Source organism: Atractosteus spatula, chromosome 6, assembly GCF_055471065.1.
Source record: "Atractosteus spatula isolate fAtrSpa1 chromosome 6, fAtrSpa1.hap1, whole genome shotgun sequence".
Taxonomy (NCBI): Eukaryota; Metazoa; Chordata; class Actinopteri; order Semionotiformes; family Lepisosteidae; genus Atractosteus; species Atractosteus spatula.
The window spans coordinates 3670719-3690027 of NC_142711.1; the positions used below are offsets into that span (position 1 = coordinate 3670719).

Here is a 19309-nt window from a genome sequence, read left to right on the forward strand (position 1 = left end):
AACTGCCTATATTAATTGATGATACTTGTAAAGTACGCTGCTGAGTATTGTATGTCTGCTTGTTATCTGGATGATATATCGAAGATCTGTATGTACAAAATCAGCTATCTGCCTGAGGGCCTATCAGATAGAACTGGGATTTTCTGTGCTTGTTTAAACACGGGTGTGTTACAGTAGATGTCTTCATAAAATTTAGTGGTAGTTTCTGGAATGTTAGGAAAATCACCCATTTCTGACAGATGATTTATGCTTAGCTAAAAAAAATTCAATTTATTTTTTGAGGCAAGGACAGCGACTTTTGTGAACTATTCCATGAACAGCTAGATTGATTTTTTAAATTGTTTTATTTTCATACTGATTACTTACTCATGTCATTTTAGCCAAAAATATTTCCCTAGGAATAAGACACAATTATGAGTTACTGTATTCTAATTGAAAAAAGCTGTATTTGACAGTTTCACACTTCACACCAGCTCATACTAAAAGCAACCAGAGAGTAGTTATTTCAGTCATGGAATGTATGGGTCTCACAGTGCTGATATTAAATATGTATTTATCATTACTGAGATCATCTACATAAAATGAGGAATATCTACAGTATGTATAAATTTGATCAAGATAAATTAGATAGGCTCTTCACATTTTGAAGAATATATCAAGTCTCACCTAAAGATATATTCTCTCACAGAAATTACCAAAATAGGTCTATTTTAAATACTGCTCTGGTAATTTTTCATATTTTTGAATCAAAAAGAAAAAACAACATTTAGTTGTATGTACAGTATTAGTAGACTAAGAACTACATACAAACATAAAAAACAGGACTTAGGGGTATAAATGTAGGAGTTAAATTTTTTTAGTGACCTCTAAGTAAATTTAGCTACGTTAGAAATATTTATTTAATGTGGTCTGTCAAAGAATGAATCAAAATGGGCAGCATGTTATTTAACTAGAGCCCTGGGAGTTTCTGCTTGAGCTCAGGTTTACTTGTTTGTGCAGATTAATTGGAATAAAAAAACACTAAATCTCTTGCTGAATTCGACGACCTTGGGCTTGTATTGAAATACCATCTTTTTAAAAATACTTTCTCTGGATTATTAGAGTTGAGAGAATTTACAGTCCTCCCTTGGGTGAATTTGTTTTGTTTTCCTTATGTTTTTCTTTAGAGTCCCATAGTCTCAGTTCTTGGAGATGATGGTTTTTGAGCCATTAGTGTTAAGTTCATTCTTGTATGGTTTATTATTTTGTATCTTGTTTGTAAATGTGGAATAATATGAAACATACTGTACAGTATACCCTCATTTGAGGAATTGTGTTAATATTAAACAATCCATTTTGTCAGAAATCACAAATGTATGGATACCGATGATTTTAAGTCTTACTTCAGTCAATGTGTTACAGTAGGTACATTTCTCTGACACCCATTACACTTGAAAGGAAGGTTGAGTCTTACAGATTACCTCAGGAAATGGTGCCCTAGCCAAACATCTATTTAGAGTTTAGTAAAAAAAACCTTAATATAAAAATGTTTATATTACATCTTGGGTAATACAAAAGTCATCAGCTATCAGTAATAGCACAGATAAACAAAAGTTGCCATTATTGGGAAATTTCCTGGTCGGTTTGCTGGGTGTCAGTTCTGTGATCAGACAAGTAGGAGGCAATTCTGCACTGAAGCACTGATAGGCATTATGCTTTAGGCACCCTGCCACATTGTATAACAAGTTCCAGATGCTTTTTTGAGCTTAATTCAAAAGTACTTCTGGTGTTTTTTTTTAAATGGAGCAAACATAAAGTTAATGCACACACATTACAGCAATCATCTGTTTAGTCCAGCTTCTGCAGTGAGAAATAGCTCATTTTGTCAAAATCCCAGCAGGAAAACCTGCAAATACCATTTACGATTCAGTTGCAAATAATTATTGGAGCACAGGGTTGGAGATGAAGAACTACATGTTCCAGCAAATCCAAATGGTGAACTTTATACAGGTAATACAGCACCATTCTTCCTGAAAAAGTCTATTAACCCTCACCTCATTGATGGAGATGAAAAACACTGTCTGAGGAGTCCATGGCTTGACTGGGTTTAGATCTAGTGACTGAACATCAGTATTTGGCTCAGGGGCACTGTCATTCTGGAAGCAGGAAAGACATGCTGGCACATGGGGTGAAGGTGATCACTCAGGACCATTAAGTAGTGATTAGCATTCACCTTGACTTCTAAGGGAATGAGCTCACCCAGGCCATGGCAGCAAAACGCACTCTACAACATTACAGAAGCACCAGAACACTTCAGGGCTGGAGCCAAGCACTTACAGGTCTGTAGAGCTGAAGGTTGGCAGCACTGTCCGTTTGTCGAAAAACATGTTAAAGGATGATTCGTCTGACCAGATCACATTTCTCCACTGCTAGGCAGTTCATTGCCTGTTCTCTTTGCACAACTGGACTATGACACAGGCACTGCTGGTGTGATTAGCAGGTTGTGCACTGCAGTCTACCTGCTCTGTGCAGTTCCTGATGGACCTTTTGTGATGAAACTGGCTGCTCACACCCCAAGATGAAATTTGGTTTCAAACGACCTGCAGTTGCTCACTTGCCTTGCTTTGCACTTCAACAGTATGCACAGATATCACCTGGAGTATGCTGCTAAAAGTGCCCCCAAAATCCACCCCATTTCAAAGTTGATCTCTCTTCATTCAGCCATGATAGACAATTATAGGCACACACACCCAAAGAAGGCTCCATAGCCGAAACATTCTGTTTCCTTCTTCTCTTTTCAACATGGAATAAGCCTTTACTTTTTCTTTAGTTATAGGCAACCAGGCCTGTGCTGCATTTTAATACAGTTGCGATGTTATTTGTTTAATTAATGTAATGTATGAACCATATCTGTGAGGACATCCTTGCTTTCAATATACAGTACTTGGTGTTCCTCATTTGTTCATCTGTTTCCATTGTTTTTTTAAATCAACTAGCTCTATATATTATCAGGAGTTTATAACATAACACCACTTTATTAGCCCTATACAATTTCTTACATTAGGAATTTGTCTTTTCACAGACCCCAGCTTGCTCTCCATGAGACACACAGACAGGGAGAGAAGGTTGGGGTCAGAGCGCAGGGTCAGCCATTGTACAGCACCCCTGGAGCAGTCGGGGTTAAGGGCCTTGCTGAGGGGACCAACGGAGTAGGATTCCTCTGCCGGCCGCAGGATTTGAACCGGCAACCTCCCAGCCACAGGCACAGATCCTGAGCCACAGAGCCACCGCTCCGCCCTTGATTATATAGTTGTTTTGTTTATTTGTTTTATTTTCATACTGATGAAATCAGTATCCATGACTGCCCTTGCTTATGTAGTTGACTTTCTGATTTTGAGACATCTGAAGTAGTTACATTTATTTAAACCTGGAGTGTTCTCTTACATATTTGCTTATTCGTTTCTGTTAATAGTCACATGCAGTGTTAACTGCGCAGTTTTAAATGATCAGTACTGGAATCGTTGCTCGTGGAATGGCCTACCCAAGAAATTTTAACTTCACTATTGTGCCAGCAGTAATTCATACACATGTATGAATGTTAATTTATGTTTAATTTTATATTGTGCTGCCAGACATACACCACTCTGCCATATAAAACATCCACAGAAACCCCTTCATTATAATTTGGCAGAAAAATAATGAGAAAAGATCATATGAAAATATTATTCTGTTGTAAATGAAATCATGTTTAACACCTAATGCACTGAAAATATTATTCTAACTTGACTGTTCAAGCTTCATATTAGTCAGAACCAGCATTGCTCAGCTCTCAATCAAAGAATCATTCTGACTTTAAACCAAGAAATCCATCATGCGCGGTAATGTTCCATGTTCACAAACAGTGCCACAGGTCAAGAAAATGCCCTCCAACTTCTTCAGAAAAAACAATGAAACAAAATCTACAGAAAAACAAGTGGGAGGCTACATGGAAGAGCATTTAAATCCCAGAACAGGAGGTACATCTTTACGCGAAGGGTTGTGGGTGTATGGAACAAGTGCTGTTGAAGCCAATACTCTGCCTACATTCAAGAAATGGCTGAATGAGATCCTTGGGTCAAATAACTACTATCTACCAAACAGGCTGGTCTGGACAGTCTCCTCTTATGAGCTTCTTTTCTTTTCTTATGTGCTTCTAACCACAGGCTTGTTCATGGGGGCCGACAAAAACGCCACCAGTCAGAAGCTGACTGTCTAGAAATCAAAAAGAAAAGCAGATCACCAGGAGCCACCTGTCAGGAAACTTTACTTGAGGATCAAGTAGCCTGTGAGGAAAGTTGAAATAGGATACAAACAAGTAGCCGAGTTTTATGCAATGATGATAAGCAAAAGGTGTTACTTAATGTAGAGAAGTGGTTTGACTGAGTTCTTTTGCCTGTGTTAAGTGTCAGCAGAGTTTATTACTGCTTGCTACTGGAGTCTGCATTGCTGACTGGTTCCTTTTGACATCTCATAATAGGGAGAACAAACAAACGGTCACAGTTTTCATCTAAAGAGATTAGGGAAAAAAGAAAGAAAACAGATTATTCCTCAGTTTGCTACAAATAATGTCTAGTTATTGATAAGATAGCGTAAAGGAAGATATTAAAATACTTTGTCCATTTTGCAGCTAATCTACCATAAAGAGAAAAGCTAGAATTAACATATTATTCTCCTCTCACTCAACATGAATAAAACGCATCATTATGAATTAACATATCCTTTTACAATCAATCAATCAATCCCAGTTCTGATCTGTTTTATTAAAAATAACAAGTTGAGACAGCAGAGGTAAAGTCCCTTTCTACAGAAGTCAAAGATCAAGGATTTTTGGATGAATGAGGTTCTTAGCGCGAGAAGAAACCATAGCCAGACTGTACAGAAGCTGTCAATGTCAATTAAAATGGCATTCAGTTACCAGTGTGGTAAGGAGACTGAATTGTAACTTCTAATTAGGTGAACTGAAGAAAAGAAGCATTGACTTTGAGCAATCTGTCCCGGAAAATCAGACTTTCCTCTGCTATCAATCAGTCTCCAAAGCATTCAGTATAAATGCTTTGTGACTGAACAATCAGCAGTCCGCTTTCAGTGTGGCCCCCTCACGAAAAACCAACAGGGCTGTAAAAATCCCTGGAAAGACTTGCCAAGAGCTGAAGAACAACAGAGGGATTTTGCGTGCGTTTCTTTGCCCCCAGGACCAGCTCTCCAGGAAATATTCGCTGTGGGTCAAGCTCTCATGAATTGGCCTGTTGACACTGATTAAAAAAAAAGATAAGCCTCATTTAGTTAAGTATATCTTTAAGCAATTTTACATTGAAGTGGCCACAGACTAGGTTTTTATTACTGCTGAAACCTGGCTTGTCATTGGCTGTTTATACATGGGACAAATTACATGCAGCTGGTGGTGCACAGTATTGTTTGGGTTGGCGGCGGAGTATCTCACTGAAAATCTGTAAACTTTTTTCTCCTACTTCCTTCTAAACACTAAAACAACTGTAACTATACAGTATATACATACAGATTGTGTTTAAATCAGTGCATCAAACTGTTTTTTGTTAGGCGTTTTAGATTTTACAGAGTAAGTCCTTGTTTACATAAATGCAATATAAACATCTGTGGTGCATAACATTCTCAAATTAAATTGACCTTGTTAAAACACAGTGTAGTTACAGTCTTTTTCAGTTTTCAAGTTATCTTCTTATGTATTTGATTAAGTTCATTGCAGATTGCTTTTAACAGATTACTTTAGTAATTTGGAGATCAAAGTCTCCCACAATTCATAAGGTTCCCTCCTACACTTTAAAACTTACTGGAGTAGCCTTTGAAAAATGTAGGGGCCAGGAAAAAATACTCTTGTCGTTATGATGTACAGTAGTATAGGTATTGCAGACTTACAGTAGATTAAGTCAATTAATTTCACAACTATAGTACACAGACCTTGGACCTAAAAACTCCCTATCATTCACACCAAGTTTAGACCTCAGAGTTAACGTGCATCAATGCATGTTTACTGCCACTGCACTTTTAGTTCTGCAGTGTCTATAAATTGTCAGTAGGTGCCATTTTCAGTTGTTAGAGTTTGTCTAAAGTGTTGTCCTGTGTTTGTCAACAAGTCGCACTCAAAGTGCATTCCGGTCTTGCCTGCACGCGGCACAGCACATACTGTAGGAGGACTGGGCCATGAGTTGGTTCTTTACATTCACATCTGTTTATGCAGCTGGGTATTATACTGGGGTAATTCAGGCGAAGAAACTTGCTCCAGGGTGCAACACGGGACTGGAGCCAAAGATCATCCAGGTACCTGTGCAGATCTCTAACCGGTGCTCCACACTGCTGTTAGTGCAGCTGCAACAAATTTTATTACACAGCCATTTCGAGAAAATATATTCTCAGTAAATAGTAAGACAAGTCCAGTATGTACACATAACTAGATAGACAGTAATAAGGGTTTTTTTTCCTTCGCTAATATTTAATATTTGCTTGAGCACTCAGTGGAAATCGTGTCATGTTTGATGTTCCTTTCAGGAAGAGCAAGTGGGCATCACCTTGGAAATAACAGGGTTATGTTTCCATTCATAAATCGTTTAAAATCGCCCCTCAGAATGCAAAGGCTTTGAAAACATTATTTATTGTTTATTATTTGCATAAGCATTTCATTGCAACTCTTTTTTAGAAATGTGTTTTGGTAAATAATTCAGTAATTGCAAGATGTGTAGAAGTAAGCATTTACAGAATTTCTCTGAGACTTTAATGTATGCTTCAAATACACAAAAAATATTTTTCACATACAAGAGATTTTGAAACAATGCCTCATAAGTATACTATACTCAGCTTTTCTCCCTCTAATTATGGAAGGGGCAAAGGATGTTTGCATAAATATCTCCGCCACCCTCCTATGGCACAGCAGTGTAAAACTAAAGAATAGCTGTTGCACCTTCTTTTTCCTGGAAAAGACCTGCCTTATCCAGTCCATTGAGCTTCATGACATCGGGCCCCCTACAGACAGCACAAACAGTGACTCCCAAAGCATTTGTGGTTCCTCGTTTGTACGTTGAACCTGTTCTGCTTTTATTTATGAGATATGTTATTGAATTTCTCATGAAAGTCCGGGAGGGATGACAACAGCCAAGCTCAGACAGCCTCAGCTGTCAGTCATTTTGTAATCGGTCCTAGTGTTTTCTCACCTGAATATTTTAAGTACTGTACTTTAGAGCAGTAGGTCAAGGTTTATTCTATACTGAAAGGTAAAAAAGAGGTGGCGCAGCCTTCTTCAGGTGTGTGTACATAATCCCCATCTCCCCCTCTGCAGCTGCCCCCGGGTCACCCCTCACCCCACAGGGGGTCCCAGCCACCTCGTTCCCTGGCCGGGAGGCCAGTACTCAGCCAAGCAGGTTCAGCCAAATTACTGTAACTTAGAACACTCACTAAACCTTTTAATTTGCCTATTACTTCACAACCATTATTTTTGGTTGATGTTATTCCGAGTAAACTTTTTTCATGGGTGAATGATATCTCTTAGCCCAAATGTCTCTCTGGCAAAACTCTCATTCATTTGGTTTCTGCTGCTTTGGATTCTGAGATATTAGGATTTTTTTTTCTGGCAGAGTATCACTCTGTCCGTGAAGTTGTTCCCTATGAACAATTCTCCGATCCATTGAATTTTTCCTGCAGAAACCAGGATGATATTTGTACTAAGACACATGTTTACTCCACATTTTACAATGACTTTACCATTACAAAAGTTGGGGTGAAGTGTAATTTAAAATCATTTTAAATAGTGCAGCGTTTTGAAATGTATTCTTAGTTTTTTTTGGGGGGGGGGGATTTTTATGTCTTGGAATCTCACGTTTTGTAATATGCACTGTACTCATTGTTTGTGTTTCACTCTTATTTCTTATGATGTGTGCTTCAAAGCAGTAGCTGGCACCCCTATGTTGCAAGATGGACATTATAGATATATAGAACTTAAAGGTAGAATTTAAAGGCAGCTCTGTGTTAAGTAATGTATCCTTAATCCATGCGGTTTGACTTCATTTCAGGAATCTGATCTGCAAGCTGTAAGAGGGAAGGAACATAATACCACTGATACAAGTACTGCAGAACTGGCAGTTTACCAAAGAGTCCAGATGTACTTACATAATACACACACACACACAAATATTAATTAACTGTATACACTATACAGTATTAATTGTAACAAATCCTACTGTACCGTATGTTCCTATAAAGAACTGGTTCACCCCAAAACAATTGTAAAAAATATTTTACTTCAAAGAAAATGTGGAAGTCATTCTATCCAAAGATTGTTCAGTCAACATTTTGAGTCACGCTTTGTTTTTCATTCAGAACCATTGAAATATCATCTACGTTTGTGAAGCCGTAGCAGTTCTGATGTTGGTTTGCTGACTTACTACTGTAATAATATGTAGCAATTAAATTATTACAGCTCAAGGGTAAAAAATAGCCAATGAACTGGACATTCAGCGCTGTGACTGAGTGCTGAAACAAATGGTAATGTGAAAAACGTGCAAATTAACCCTCTTTTTCCCTGTGATTGGGAAGACTGGTACTGAATTAAAAAAAAAATCAACAATCAACAATTGTTAGGCTGCCAACATCATGTGAATAAAATGCATTAAACCATACAGCACTGCATGTCATAACCACCTCACAGTTGTGTGTCAGTAACTGCAAACACGACAAAACAATGCAAAATCTCAGTGACCACACTTGACAAGCCTGACGCCACAAAGCAGTAACATACTGTGACCACATATGTCCTTCAATGTGTGGTACCATAAACAGTCTATTAAGGAGCTAATGTCTGCCTTGGCATATACACTGTACAGGTGATCTATACATGTATTCATGATGTAGCTGTGGAATGTTGTTGACTAATTGATTTTATTTCTGTGTAAAACTCTTTTCCTCGGTGTGTCTGAACACCTTAAAAATTGACTTGAAGCACAAAAAGCTTAACAGGAAATAACAGGAGCCTTGTGCTGTGCTGAGCTTCACACCTGCAGCTTCCTGACAGGAACTGAACAGGATTGACGGGGTGGGATTTGCGTTCAGAAACACATCTCCTCAGAAATGGAGAAAATATTTTGGGAAGATAGTACAGTGTGCTGTTAAAAGCTGGCTGCTGCTAGACAAGGCTATTTATCCAAACACTTCTATACCTGAAGCATGTATGAATCACAGTGTTATGTAAATAGTGAAAAAAGTCAAGAATGTTCTCCTTAAAATAACATTTCATTATATAGCATTTTTGTGTCAATATGGTTACCCTTGGGGCTGTTTATGTAACAGGTATGTAATAGTATTAGATCAGAGTTGCAAAGACATCCCGGCCACTAGTAACTGTGTCCCATCAAAAGAGCATAGTCTATACCACAGCACTGATGTACACTGTCTGATTAGGCCATGATGACTTGAAGTGTCTGGTGTGAGCTAGTTCCACAGCTGTCCAGCACAAACTTGCACACCTTGTGGGGAATGCTGACACCCAATCCACACAGCTCATGGTCACAAGGTGTGCAAGTTTGTGCTAATCTCCTGCTCACATGTGTGACAAGGCCCAGTACAGCGAGCATCTTACAGAAGTGAAGTCACGCCCTTGAACACTAGACAGTGTACATCAGTGCTGTGGCTTGGACCGTGTTCTTTTGACATCATTACATCTGGTGAACAGAACCCCTCCACAGTGCAAGTTACAGTATGCCAGTGGTCCACTTTCAAAGAAGCCCACACAGGACACTGGTCTTCACACAGATTTTCAGAAGCGGAGCTACATTCATTTCTCTTCCCCTTTTCACACTTTCCACTTTTTTCTTTCACATTTTTCCCTATCAGCCAATCTTAGGAAGTCCAGAATATCAGAATTCCTCTTACATGAATCAAACTCATCCCTTTTATACAGAGACCCTGGTGCACATACTGTAACTTGGCTTAACCATTTATATCAGTTTTTCCCCCAACTTCTCTTTAATCAGTACCAATTGCCCTACATGATGAGACGCTGGAGCCTTATAAATGAAATAGCAGAATAACCTTATTACCTGAGTAATTAGGTTATTCAGCTGTAAATCACTATTTTTCTTACACTAATCATTTCTTCCTCATCTTCAAACTCTCTCTTCCACATAGACCTTAATCCTGTCTGCTAGTGTTAAAGCACAGGAGCCCATAGGACTTCACGTGTGCTATCTGGAGTCTCTACATTCCCTTCTAAGCGAACGCACACACACACACACACACACACACACACACACACACACACACACACACACAGTTTGGACATCTCATTCTAACTTCATATTGTAACGCATACAGCCGACATTAGAGGTTGTGCGAGCCGGCTTGCCAGTGCAGTGACGTCACCGCCCTTCCCTGTGAATAGCAGGGACCTCAGCTGCCAGGCTGATGGGTGATCTCCCTTTAGCTCAGCTGGCTGGTTCCCTGTCGAGTGACACCAGAGGCCTGGGTTCGAGTCCCCAGCAGTGGGGGGCCGACCTGAGGTGACAGCGGCGAGGGCGCATACCCACGTGAACCAGAGAGCGCTACAATATCAATGGGAGATGTCGTGTGGCTACTCAGCATTGCCGCATATGGTATGACAGCTGTGATTGACTGACATTCAGTAGTCGTGCCAGGTGGTTCATAATTAATTGCCACACAATCCATGGCCTTTAGCCTCACAGTGTTGGGAAACTGTTAGATTACTGTCCTTGTGGCTACATAGCAGTCCCGCTGGACTAATGTAATCAGCTGTAAGTTATACACTTCATTATATTGCAATGGATGGATGCCCAGAGCAGGAGATGTGGAACACAGATGCAGGGGAAGGTTATTAGGGTGGTAAATAATAACACAAGATGCCACATGGGGAACTTCAATGAGGAATAAAGGGTTGTGTCTCAGGCAGGAGGACCTTTGGCTGCCTTAGATTTAGTTGGTAGTGTTTTAGACCCTCTGCCTTCTACCTTCAGATATTACTGTAGGTGGCCTGTTGTGCTCGTACTGTACTCGTGATCGACCAGCTGGCCCACATTTTGAGGTTTGGATTTCGGGAATGAAAGGGGATGTAAACACGGAACTGTAGTGAAGGGCTGAATGACGTGACTGGAAGAAGTGGCACGTTCTGTGAAGAAACATATGTAAGATAAATATTTCATTAACTGCTAATGGTGTGTGCTCTACTTCATCTAGGGCTGCAGAGTTTGAAGTTAAGTGTGGTCCATTCACTCGCTACCTTTAAAACATTTTATCAGGATTGCTGTTTATGAATTTCCCCTCTAAAACGTTTCAAATTGACACATATCACTTAAAATGGACCCAAACCTTTTTATATCTAAGACCAAAAGGTGTTTTTTCAATTCAGCAGCTAAACTACGTCAAGGAAAAACTAAATAAACCAAGACTGTGTGTCTTTTACACATTTCCTCTGGTCAAAGCTTAATGTGACAGTCTAAATAGTGCTTAATATAATATTTGTACGTTCCATTATTAGATGTCTAACTATGTACTGTACGTGAACATCAAAGAATCTCTGTAAGCATTATTGTTTACTGGACAATATCAATTTAATACATTTGCACAAATACAGTTTGTATTAATGTAATAATATTTTTACTACCAATCTCATTCAGAATAATGTGTGGCAGCTAGCTGTCAAACACACAAAGTAAATACATTTTGTTTTCTACATGACTCAATCACCAGGAGAGTGCGATAAAATGTGTAAAAAAATATGCAGTGTAATATTCCAGATGTTCACAAACACTGCCACAAGCACCTCAAGCTCTTGAGAGTGAAACACAAGGCAGTTACACAGGTTTTACTGCCTGTTTATGATTTTGTCTTGCTTGTCCTGGAAAATGTCTCTGCGAAGTTGCTGATAGCTTTCGACAGTCTGAGTTTCCAGAGGGTGCTGGGCCTGTCAGTACAACACACGTATCAATAATTGCACCAGAAAACTTTCCGGAAAGTGTCAGTGTGAAAGAGGCCTTAGTTTGCCTTAAAGTTCCTCAGAACCCACTGAAATTATTAGAACATTTGATCTCTCTTTCTTTGAATTAGATTTTTGTGTAGCCTACATAATACCTACAAGGCTACATACAGTAGCTAGTTCTAACAAAATACATAACTATTTATGACTGCTATTGCAAAAGTGGGACAGAAACAGATAATTAAGTGTTCTTATCATTTTTCAAGGAGCATGTTAGATTAATTTGGTTTGAAGCTATGTGTAGAGTTAGGATTAGAGTTTGGGCATATATGAAAATGTATGTCTTTTGGTCATAAGGGGTTTGAATATAGTTATACCAAGTTAATTGACTATGAATTTATTCACTCAGTGAGCAACACGGTTCTCGCCAGTGGCTACAGGCTTGAGACAAGCCATCATGCCTGCAGACTGTTAGCTTAGGAAATCACAACAGCTTCAGGGGAGGCCATTCAGACTGTTAATTTTTGTTTAAATTGCCTGATGGCTGTTTACATTTTTGGAAATCGACCTTTGTCTTAAGAAAGGAAGGCTCCGTTTTGTAGTTATATAGGAAGAGAAGAGGTGGAACTAAGGTGTGTGTGTGCGTTTCTCTTTCAGCGTGCCTGTTCCGGTACAATGGGCTCTCCTTTGTCTACCTCATCTACCTCCTGCTCATTCCATTGCTTTCAGAACCAACACAAGCAACAATGCAAGGTAAGGTTTGCTCTTCCATTCTTCCTCTAATAAGATTTCTTCTTATTAGAAATCCTGCATATTACGGAAGTTACTGATAAATTATATTTCTAGAAAAATGAAGGAGAGATTTTATTTTTACCCTAAGATCTTTAACTCTTTGTATCTTTACAAGATCTTCATCTTACAAGATCTCTTTTTCTTGTATCTTTAACTCTTGTGTCTGTAAAAAGTTATAAACTGTACGTTTATTAAAGTTGTCCAAGTAGTGAATGCTGTTTCAAGGGTTTTAACACATTAATAAGGTTCTTGTGGTCTGATCAGTCTCATTATCCAGTACAAAAAAAGACATGGGGGAAAAAGAGTGAACTGGGCTTGTTACTGTATGTCTTCCATGTTCAGCTACAGTTAGCTTCCTGTGATGGGTTTTCAATGTTGTGTTCTCTAGGCATCTCGAAGTATTAGTTTTCCATTTTCTGAAAAAAAAAGATAAAATCACCCAGAATTGCTTGTTTTTAAATTGTTGTTGCTGAAAACCTTGATGACAATTTTGAAGTGCTTATATGTACAGTACTTGCCCAGTGCATATCATTTTTACAGTAAGTGACATGACACTTGAGGCTATACCTACTGTCTGTTTTTACAGAAGGTGTGTGACATCCAGTACAGTGATTGGATAACTTCAAGAGAAGTGAGACCCATACAACATGTACTGTATCTCATATGACTGTGGGCAAAATCTGCGTGTGCAATCTGTTTTGAACGATGCCTTTGTCCACATTCCGTGAAATCAGATCTTTGTGGCGTTTGTTTCTGAGGCACGTCATTGCGGCAGTGACGCAGTCTTCAAAGACTCTGTTTCGTCCATCCAACAGCTTGACTGAAATAACTCATTAAATAGGGAAAAGGGGCCGCCTGTTGGCCTCAGAATGGAAGCGATCAGGAAGACCCTCTGCGTATCATATGTGTCCGATCGTGTGCAAAACACACATCAGATCTGTGGGCAATTGAAGCAGTTGTATTCCAGTGAATCCGTGCAACTTAAAACATTTCTGCTGATTGAGTTTATTAAACAGTAAATGTGAATTTTAGTGCCCAAAAGGCAGAAAACAATTCCTTCAAGTAAACCTATCAGCCAAAAACACAAACATTAGGAAACAATGGGCTATTGAGTGAAAGCAGTCGGCACTGAGGGAGAGCTCTGGTCTGAGTCACCAGGAGGGGGGGAGCACGGCCCTGTTATGTTGAAGGATCACGAAGGCCTGTTTTCCATTATATTCCTAGACAAAGTAACTAGCATCTACTCATTCTTGCATTATTCGTTCTTGTAAAAGCCCTCTGTTAGCTCATAAAGGCATTACCAATCTTTTACTCACTGCCTGGAGGTTTGCGAGTTTGCTTATTCCAGTATCGTGAGTCTCACGAAATACCAGGATTTCAGATAAGGTTAGAGAATAATTACCTGGGAGATGCTGTGGCAGAAATGGTGTGGATGTACTATTAATCAGCTTGACCTATCTACTTCAGGTAGGTAGCTGCATCAGCATGCGTAGTCTGCAAAGGAACAAGTATGGGTTTATTCCATGCTGAAAAGAGAAGAGAGAAAACACAACGTTTCGGCTGTGAAGCCTTCTTCAGGTGTGAGAGGTTCACCAGTTGTGTTTTCTCTCTTCTCTTTTCAGCATGGAATAAACCTATTACTTCTTGACTTATCTACTGTACAGTACATCTGCTTTCCAAGGCTATGATGTACGGTTCTAAAAGGGGAGAAGCACAAGGGACTTGAGGATCTGGTACTGTTTGGTTTTTAAGCATCGGTTCAGCGCAGTCCTTCTGTCATGTCTGGCCCTGTCTTCTTTTCTAACACTACACACTCTAATATCACAGCTGTGTCACATTTGTTATTAAAGCTGTGTCGATCGCCACATCAGTTGTGTAGTGACCATGATTTGTCCATCAATCAGTCTGAGCTATCTTAAAGAGTAAAACATTACACAATTACCTTGGGGCATGGTTCAGAGTAGTTACATGACATGCGTAACAAATTCATATCAGCGTCAGCAAGGAAATGTTCTTATTGATTTAATTTTGGAGATAGATTGGAGTTGTGATGGGACGTGGAATTTAGAATGCTGTCAGGAAATAAAACATAATAGCGCTTAACATCATCAATGCTTGAAGTTCACATACTGTAACTAGTTATTCCGCAGCTCCTTAGGTGGTGTGTGTTATCATTCTTTATCTGAACTACATTTTTTAATATCATGTAATCAGTAAGGAACTGGCAATTCCCAAGAAGAAACCTAACAATGAACATTAGTATTATCTTACCATTTTTATTTGCAAGGAAACCTTCTTAATTGTAATAAAAATAGTTGTCTGTGCCTGCTTTGAGTCTTTTACAATTTCCATTAGAAGTGAGAGGAAGGAAGTCATGAAGGCTAGCAGCTCCAGTCGGTTGTTTTCCCATCAATAACCCCTGAGACAGGAGCAAAGAGTTTTTAATGTGGACCACTTACCATCTAATAAATAATTAAAGAGATGCTCCTTATTTGGAATGTAAATGCATGCATATTACTACAGCTCTGACGGTTGGATCTAAAATTGTGTCATTTACAGCTTTAGTACAGTACAATCTATTTTTCATCTTTTTATCCCTGTAGTTTTGGATGGACGGGGATTTCAGGGTTACCAATGACCTTATGACCGTTTTAAAAAAAAGAGTATATACAGTTTCTGGAGTTGCAGTACCCTTTAGACTCTCTTCTGTGTAGTAATGCAAGAAAGAAGATAAAATGTGTTTTTGATGTTCAGCTTCCAGAAAAATGCGACCGCACAAACAGTACGTAGTGTTTACAATACTTTGGGGTAGAGTCGCTTGGGACTCTAGAATGTAGACAAACAGTGGGAAGACGTAATAAACCATACTCAGCTGAGCTAATGAAGGCCAGTGAATCGGTACAACAGCTCATTAATGTGGAGCCACACCATGCAGGTAACAGAAGGTAAAAGACCAACTCAGAGCCTGACAGGAAGTGTAGCAGTGCCAGTACTCCAGTACAGGAGTGATGTGCTCATGTGTGTGTTCCGTGTGTGACAAACAGTGTTCAGGGGATCTATCTGCCACATTCTGTACATATTGGAGTTTGACTTCAGTTTTAGAGGCTTCTGTAGGACTTACAATAATCAGTCCTTGGCATAAAAAACACAGGACGCACCTGAGGAAAAAAAAATGCAACCCGGCAATATTTGTCTGATTTGAAAACACAGCCCTTATCATATTCTACACATGAGATACAAAAGTCTCTCCAGGATTGAAGATGGGAGGAAGCCAGTAACTTCAGTCTTATCATAACTGAGACACAAAAATGTTTGTGTCGTCCAATATTTTCCATTTGAGATTCAATCACAGTGTACTATGACAGCAGCAGTGCTTTGGTGTCAGGTTTCCTGTGGCCATAGATTTGAGTATCATCCACATCATCTGTTTGACCAAGGGGAGAGTTGGAAACATAAAGACTGAATGGCAGAGGGTCCAGTAGTAACCCCTGTGGAACACTCTATGTAACCAACTCAACCTCAGAACAAAAAGAGAAAATATAAGTGCTTACTAAGTAAAGTTTGCAACCATTGGAGGGCAATACTAGAGTACCTATTACCTTAAACATTTCTTTGGCCACAGTAATGGGAGCAAATATAAAGTGTTCTGTGGTTTATAATTTATTAAGTGTTGAACTGCATCTTCTTGGCTTGGAATCAGATAGGATTCGTACCGTAGCTTTTTGCAGTGAGCTGTCTTGTCTTTCATTTGTACTGTACGGTATGTACTGTACAGCTAATCTTTCTTAAAGAAGAGGGGGTTTAAAAGTATAGTTATGTTTGTTGCTGAAAATTAAAGACAATCTTCTGAATTGTTGAATAGGAAGGGAATGTACAGTGTAACACATTTTGCTTAGAGGTATAGCTCAGTAAAACTACGGAATTAACACTTGAGCATGATTCTGTATTCCCACAGCCGTATGCTTCTAGAAGCAGGAACATTACACACTGAGTACTATTTTAGAAGACATCTCCTGATTGCCTTGCAGTTATTATTTTGGATGTACTTCATCGGCTGGTCTGTACGTAATGAGGAAGGATATTCCCTGCAAGACCCCCAAATTAATCTCAGTCCCCTGGGCTCTCTTCAGCTCCATTTGACTCCTTCTCTCTGCAAGGCTCCTCACCACCTGTTACCATACTCTACCTCCCCCCCGAACTCGATACACTTTCTGTGTCACCAGCCGCTACGCTTTGCAAAACATCAAAAGCAAGACTGATCTCAGTCACACTCGTGTTGATCAGCACTTTGCAAATATCAAAGAAATATTTTGCTTATGGTATCAGGTTGTTTGAGGGATTATGAGAATTTGAGCAACATCAAAAAGCTGTTTGGTCTGACCTCCGGTACACACTCGGTAAGCAGTCTGTAAGGACGCCTGCTACCATGCAGAGATATCTCCTTACTTCCGCACTCGAAGGCCCTGCTGACGAATGCCTTCTCTGTTAACAGCTGTATTCCAATGTTTTCCTAAGAAGTGTTAAGAGAACTACAAATTGCATTTGATCAGGACATGCAATTTATCTGTTAGCTTTAATTCAAACGTGTTTAGACACTGCAGAGAGAGAGGAGTTAAGATTAAAAGCATCTTGGATCTGGTTCCCATTGAGCCGTCTTCTCAGGAAATTTATTGCTTTGCAGTAGACTCTGTTTGTGCTATTTTTTTAATGGTCCAAGGAAATATATAGTAATAAAGTTTTCATTACTGTGAAAAATACTACTTACGGTTTCTGTTGTTATTGATGACTGCAGGTATTCAAATCTGCAGAGACGTTGTTTTGCCACGGCACTAATGGAAATTGATTAAAACCAAAAAGATTTTTTTTTCCTGGTTGCTCCATTTCAAGAAAATAGAAAGAATGTAACGGCAATGTAAGCGTACAGTACTTCTCTCACATCATAAACTGTGTCTTAACAGCAAGACATAGCTTAAATATTGTGTACAGTAGGTGTATCTTTGCTATCTATTTAAATCTTGCCTTGTAAAGTAAACTTAGGGACCTCCAGTTTCTGCATTGAACCAACTATCTCACGGTGTTTCTTATTACCAAAGTAAAGCCTGTAAAATAATTCTAAGACATGTTCATGTAATGTATATTCAGCATGAGGCCTCCTGTGGAAAGCTGAAAGAAGGGAAAAAAAGTATTCACCTTGCCCCTGTCTTGTAGTAATACATGTCCTTTATCCGTTATTGCACTGTTGAGATTGTTCCAGCTCAGGTGTCTTTGGGTTCATGGAGTCAACTAACACAATGGAAGCAAATGCTCAGTCAGGCTTTATTTGTAATAGATAGATACTTTATTGATTTGATTCCGTGGGGGAAATTGCAGTGCAACAGCAGCTTAGCACAATCAACACAGCACAGTGTAACGAAATGATACAATAATACAACAACACAGTACAGTCAGGACAGTCAGTGAGAAGTGCACTAAGAAGAGTTGCCCCCTGTCCAGAATATACAAAGAACAAACCAGAACAGTACACAAGAAGTTGTATTGCACATTATAAATATAAATATATTGCACAAGTTCCCGGCATATATTGCACAAAAAACAAACAGTTGTAGACGGGAAAAGCCAGATATAAGCAGAGATTTTACTGTTTAGTCCAAAAACAGGTCAATGTCAATGTTGCCCCTGCCCAGTCACAAGGTGGATGAGTTGTACAGTCTTACGGCAGAAGGCAAGAATGACCTCCTGTAGCGCTCCCTGTCACACCGCGGGTGGATCAGCCTATTGCTGAACGTGCTCTTCATTCTCACAAGCATGTCATAGAGGGGATGGGAGACGTTGTCCATGATGGCCTCTAGTTTGGACACCATTCTCCTCTCGGCCTCCAGGGGGTCCAGGTCAGACCCCATGACAGTGCTTGCTCTTCTGATGAGCTTGTTCAGCCTGTTAGCATCCCCTGCTCTAAACCCAGAGCCCCAGCATACCACCGCGTAGAAAATGGCGCTCGCCACCACCGACTGATAGAACATACTGTATGTAGCATCTTACTACACACATTGAAGGACCTGAGCCTCCTCAAGAAGTAGAGTCGGCTCTGTCCCTTCTTGTAGATGGCCTCGATGTTCTTAGACCATTCCAGTCTATCGTCGATGTGCACTCCCAGGTACTTGTACGAGTCCACCATCTCCACGCCACTCCCATGGATGTAGACAGGAGTAGGTTGGACCCTTTTCCTCCTGAAATCTATCACCAGCTCCTTCGTCTTTGCCACATGCAATTGCAGGTGCCCGATCACGTGTTTGTGACTGGGCTGATTTAAAAGGGAACTCCTGCGGCAAGTGGCCGCTCACTGAAGCTTTTGTTTCTTGCACAAAAGCCTGGGATCTGTAAAAACATGTAACATCTGCTTAGTGAGTCTGCCTGCCTGTCTGGCTGATGGAAAGACCTGATGGGAATTATTACTCATCAGGCTAATGAGACCTTGTAGTTTGTTATGCTACATACTTAAAGAAGAGAGAAGTACTGTACCAACGCATGTTTTCTTTTATACAGACTTAATGT

At 39.7% G+C, this 19309-nt stretch overlaps 1 protein-coding gene across 8 annotated transcripts in view; it reads left to right on the plus strand.

Moving 5' to 3' along the window:
- The window catches only part of piezo2b (piezo-type mechanosensitive ion channel component 2b), a 207215-nt gene that overhangs the window by 28329 nt on the left and 159577 nt on the right, over positions 1–19309 (plus strand). For all 8 annotated transcript variants that reach the window (XM_088918201.1, XM_088918192.1, XM_088918196.1 and 5 more), the window contains exon 2: positions 12623–12718. In XM_088918201.1, coding sequence (XP_088774327.1) covers positions 12623–12718 — 96 coding nt within the window. The remainder of the gene's footprint in view (positions 1–12622; positions 12719–19309) is intronic.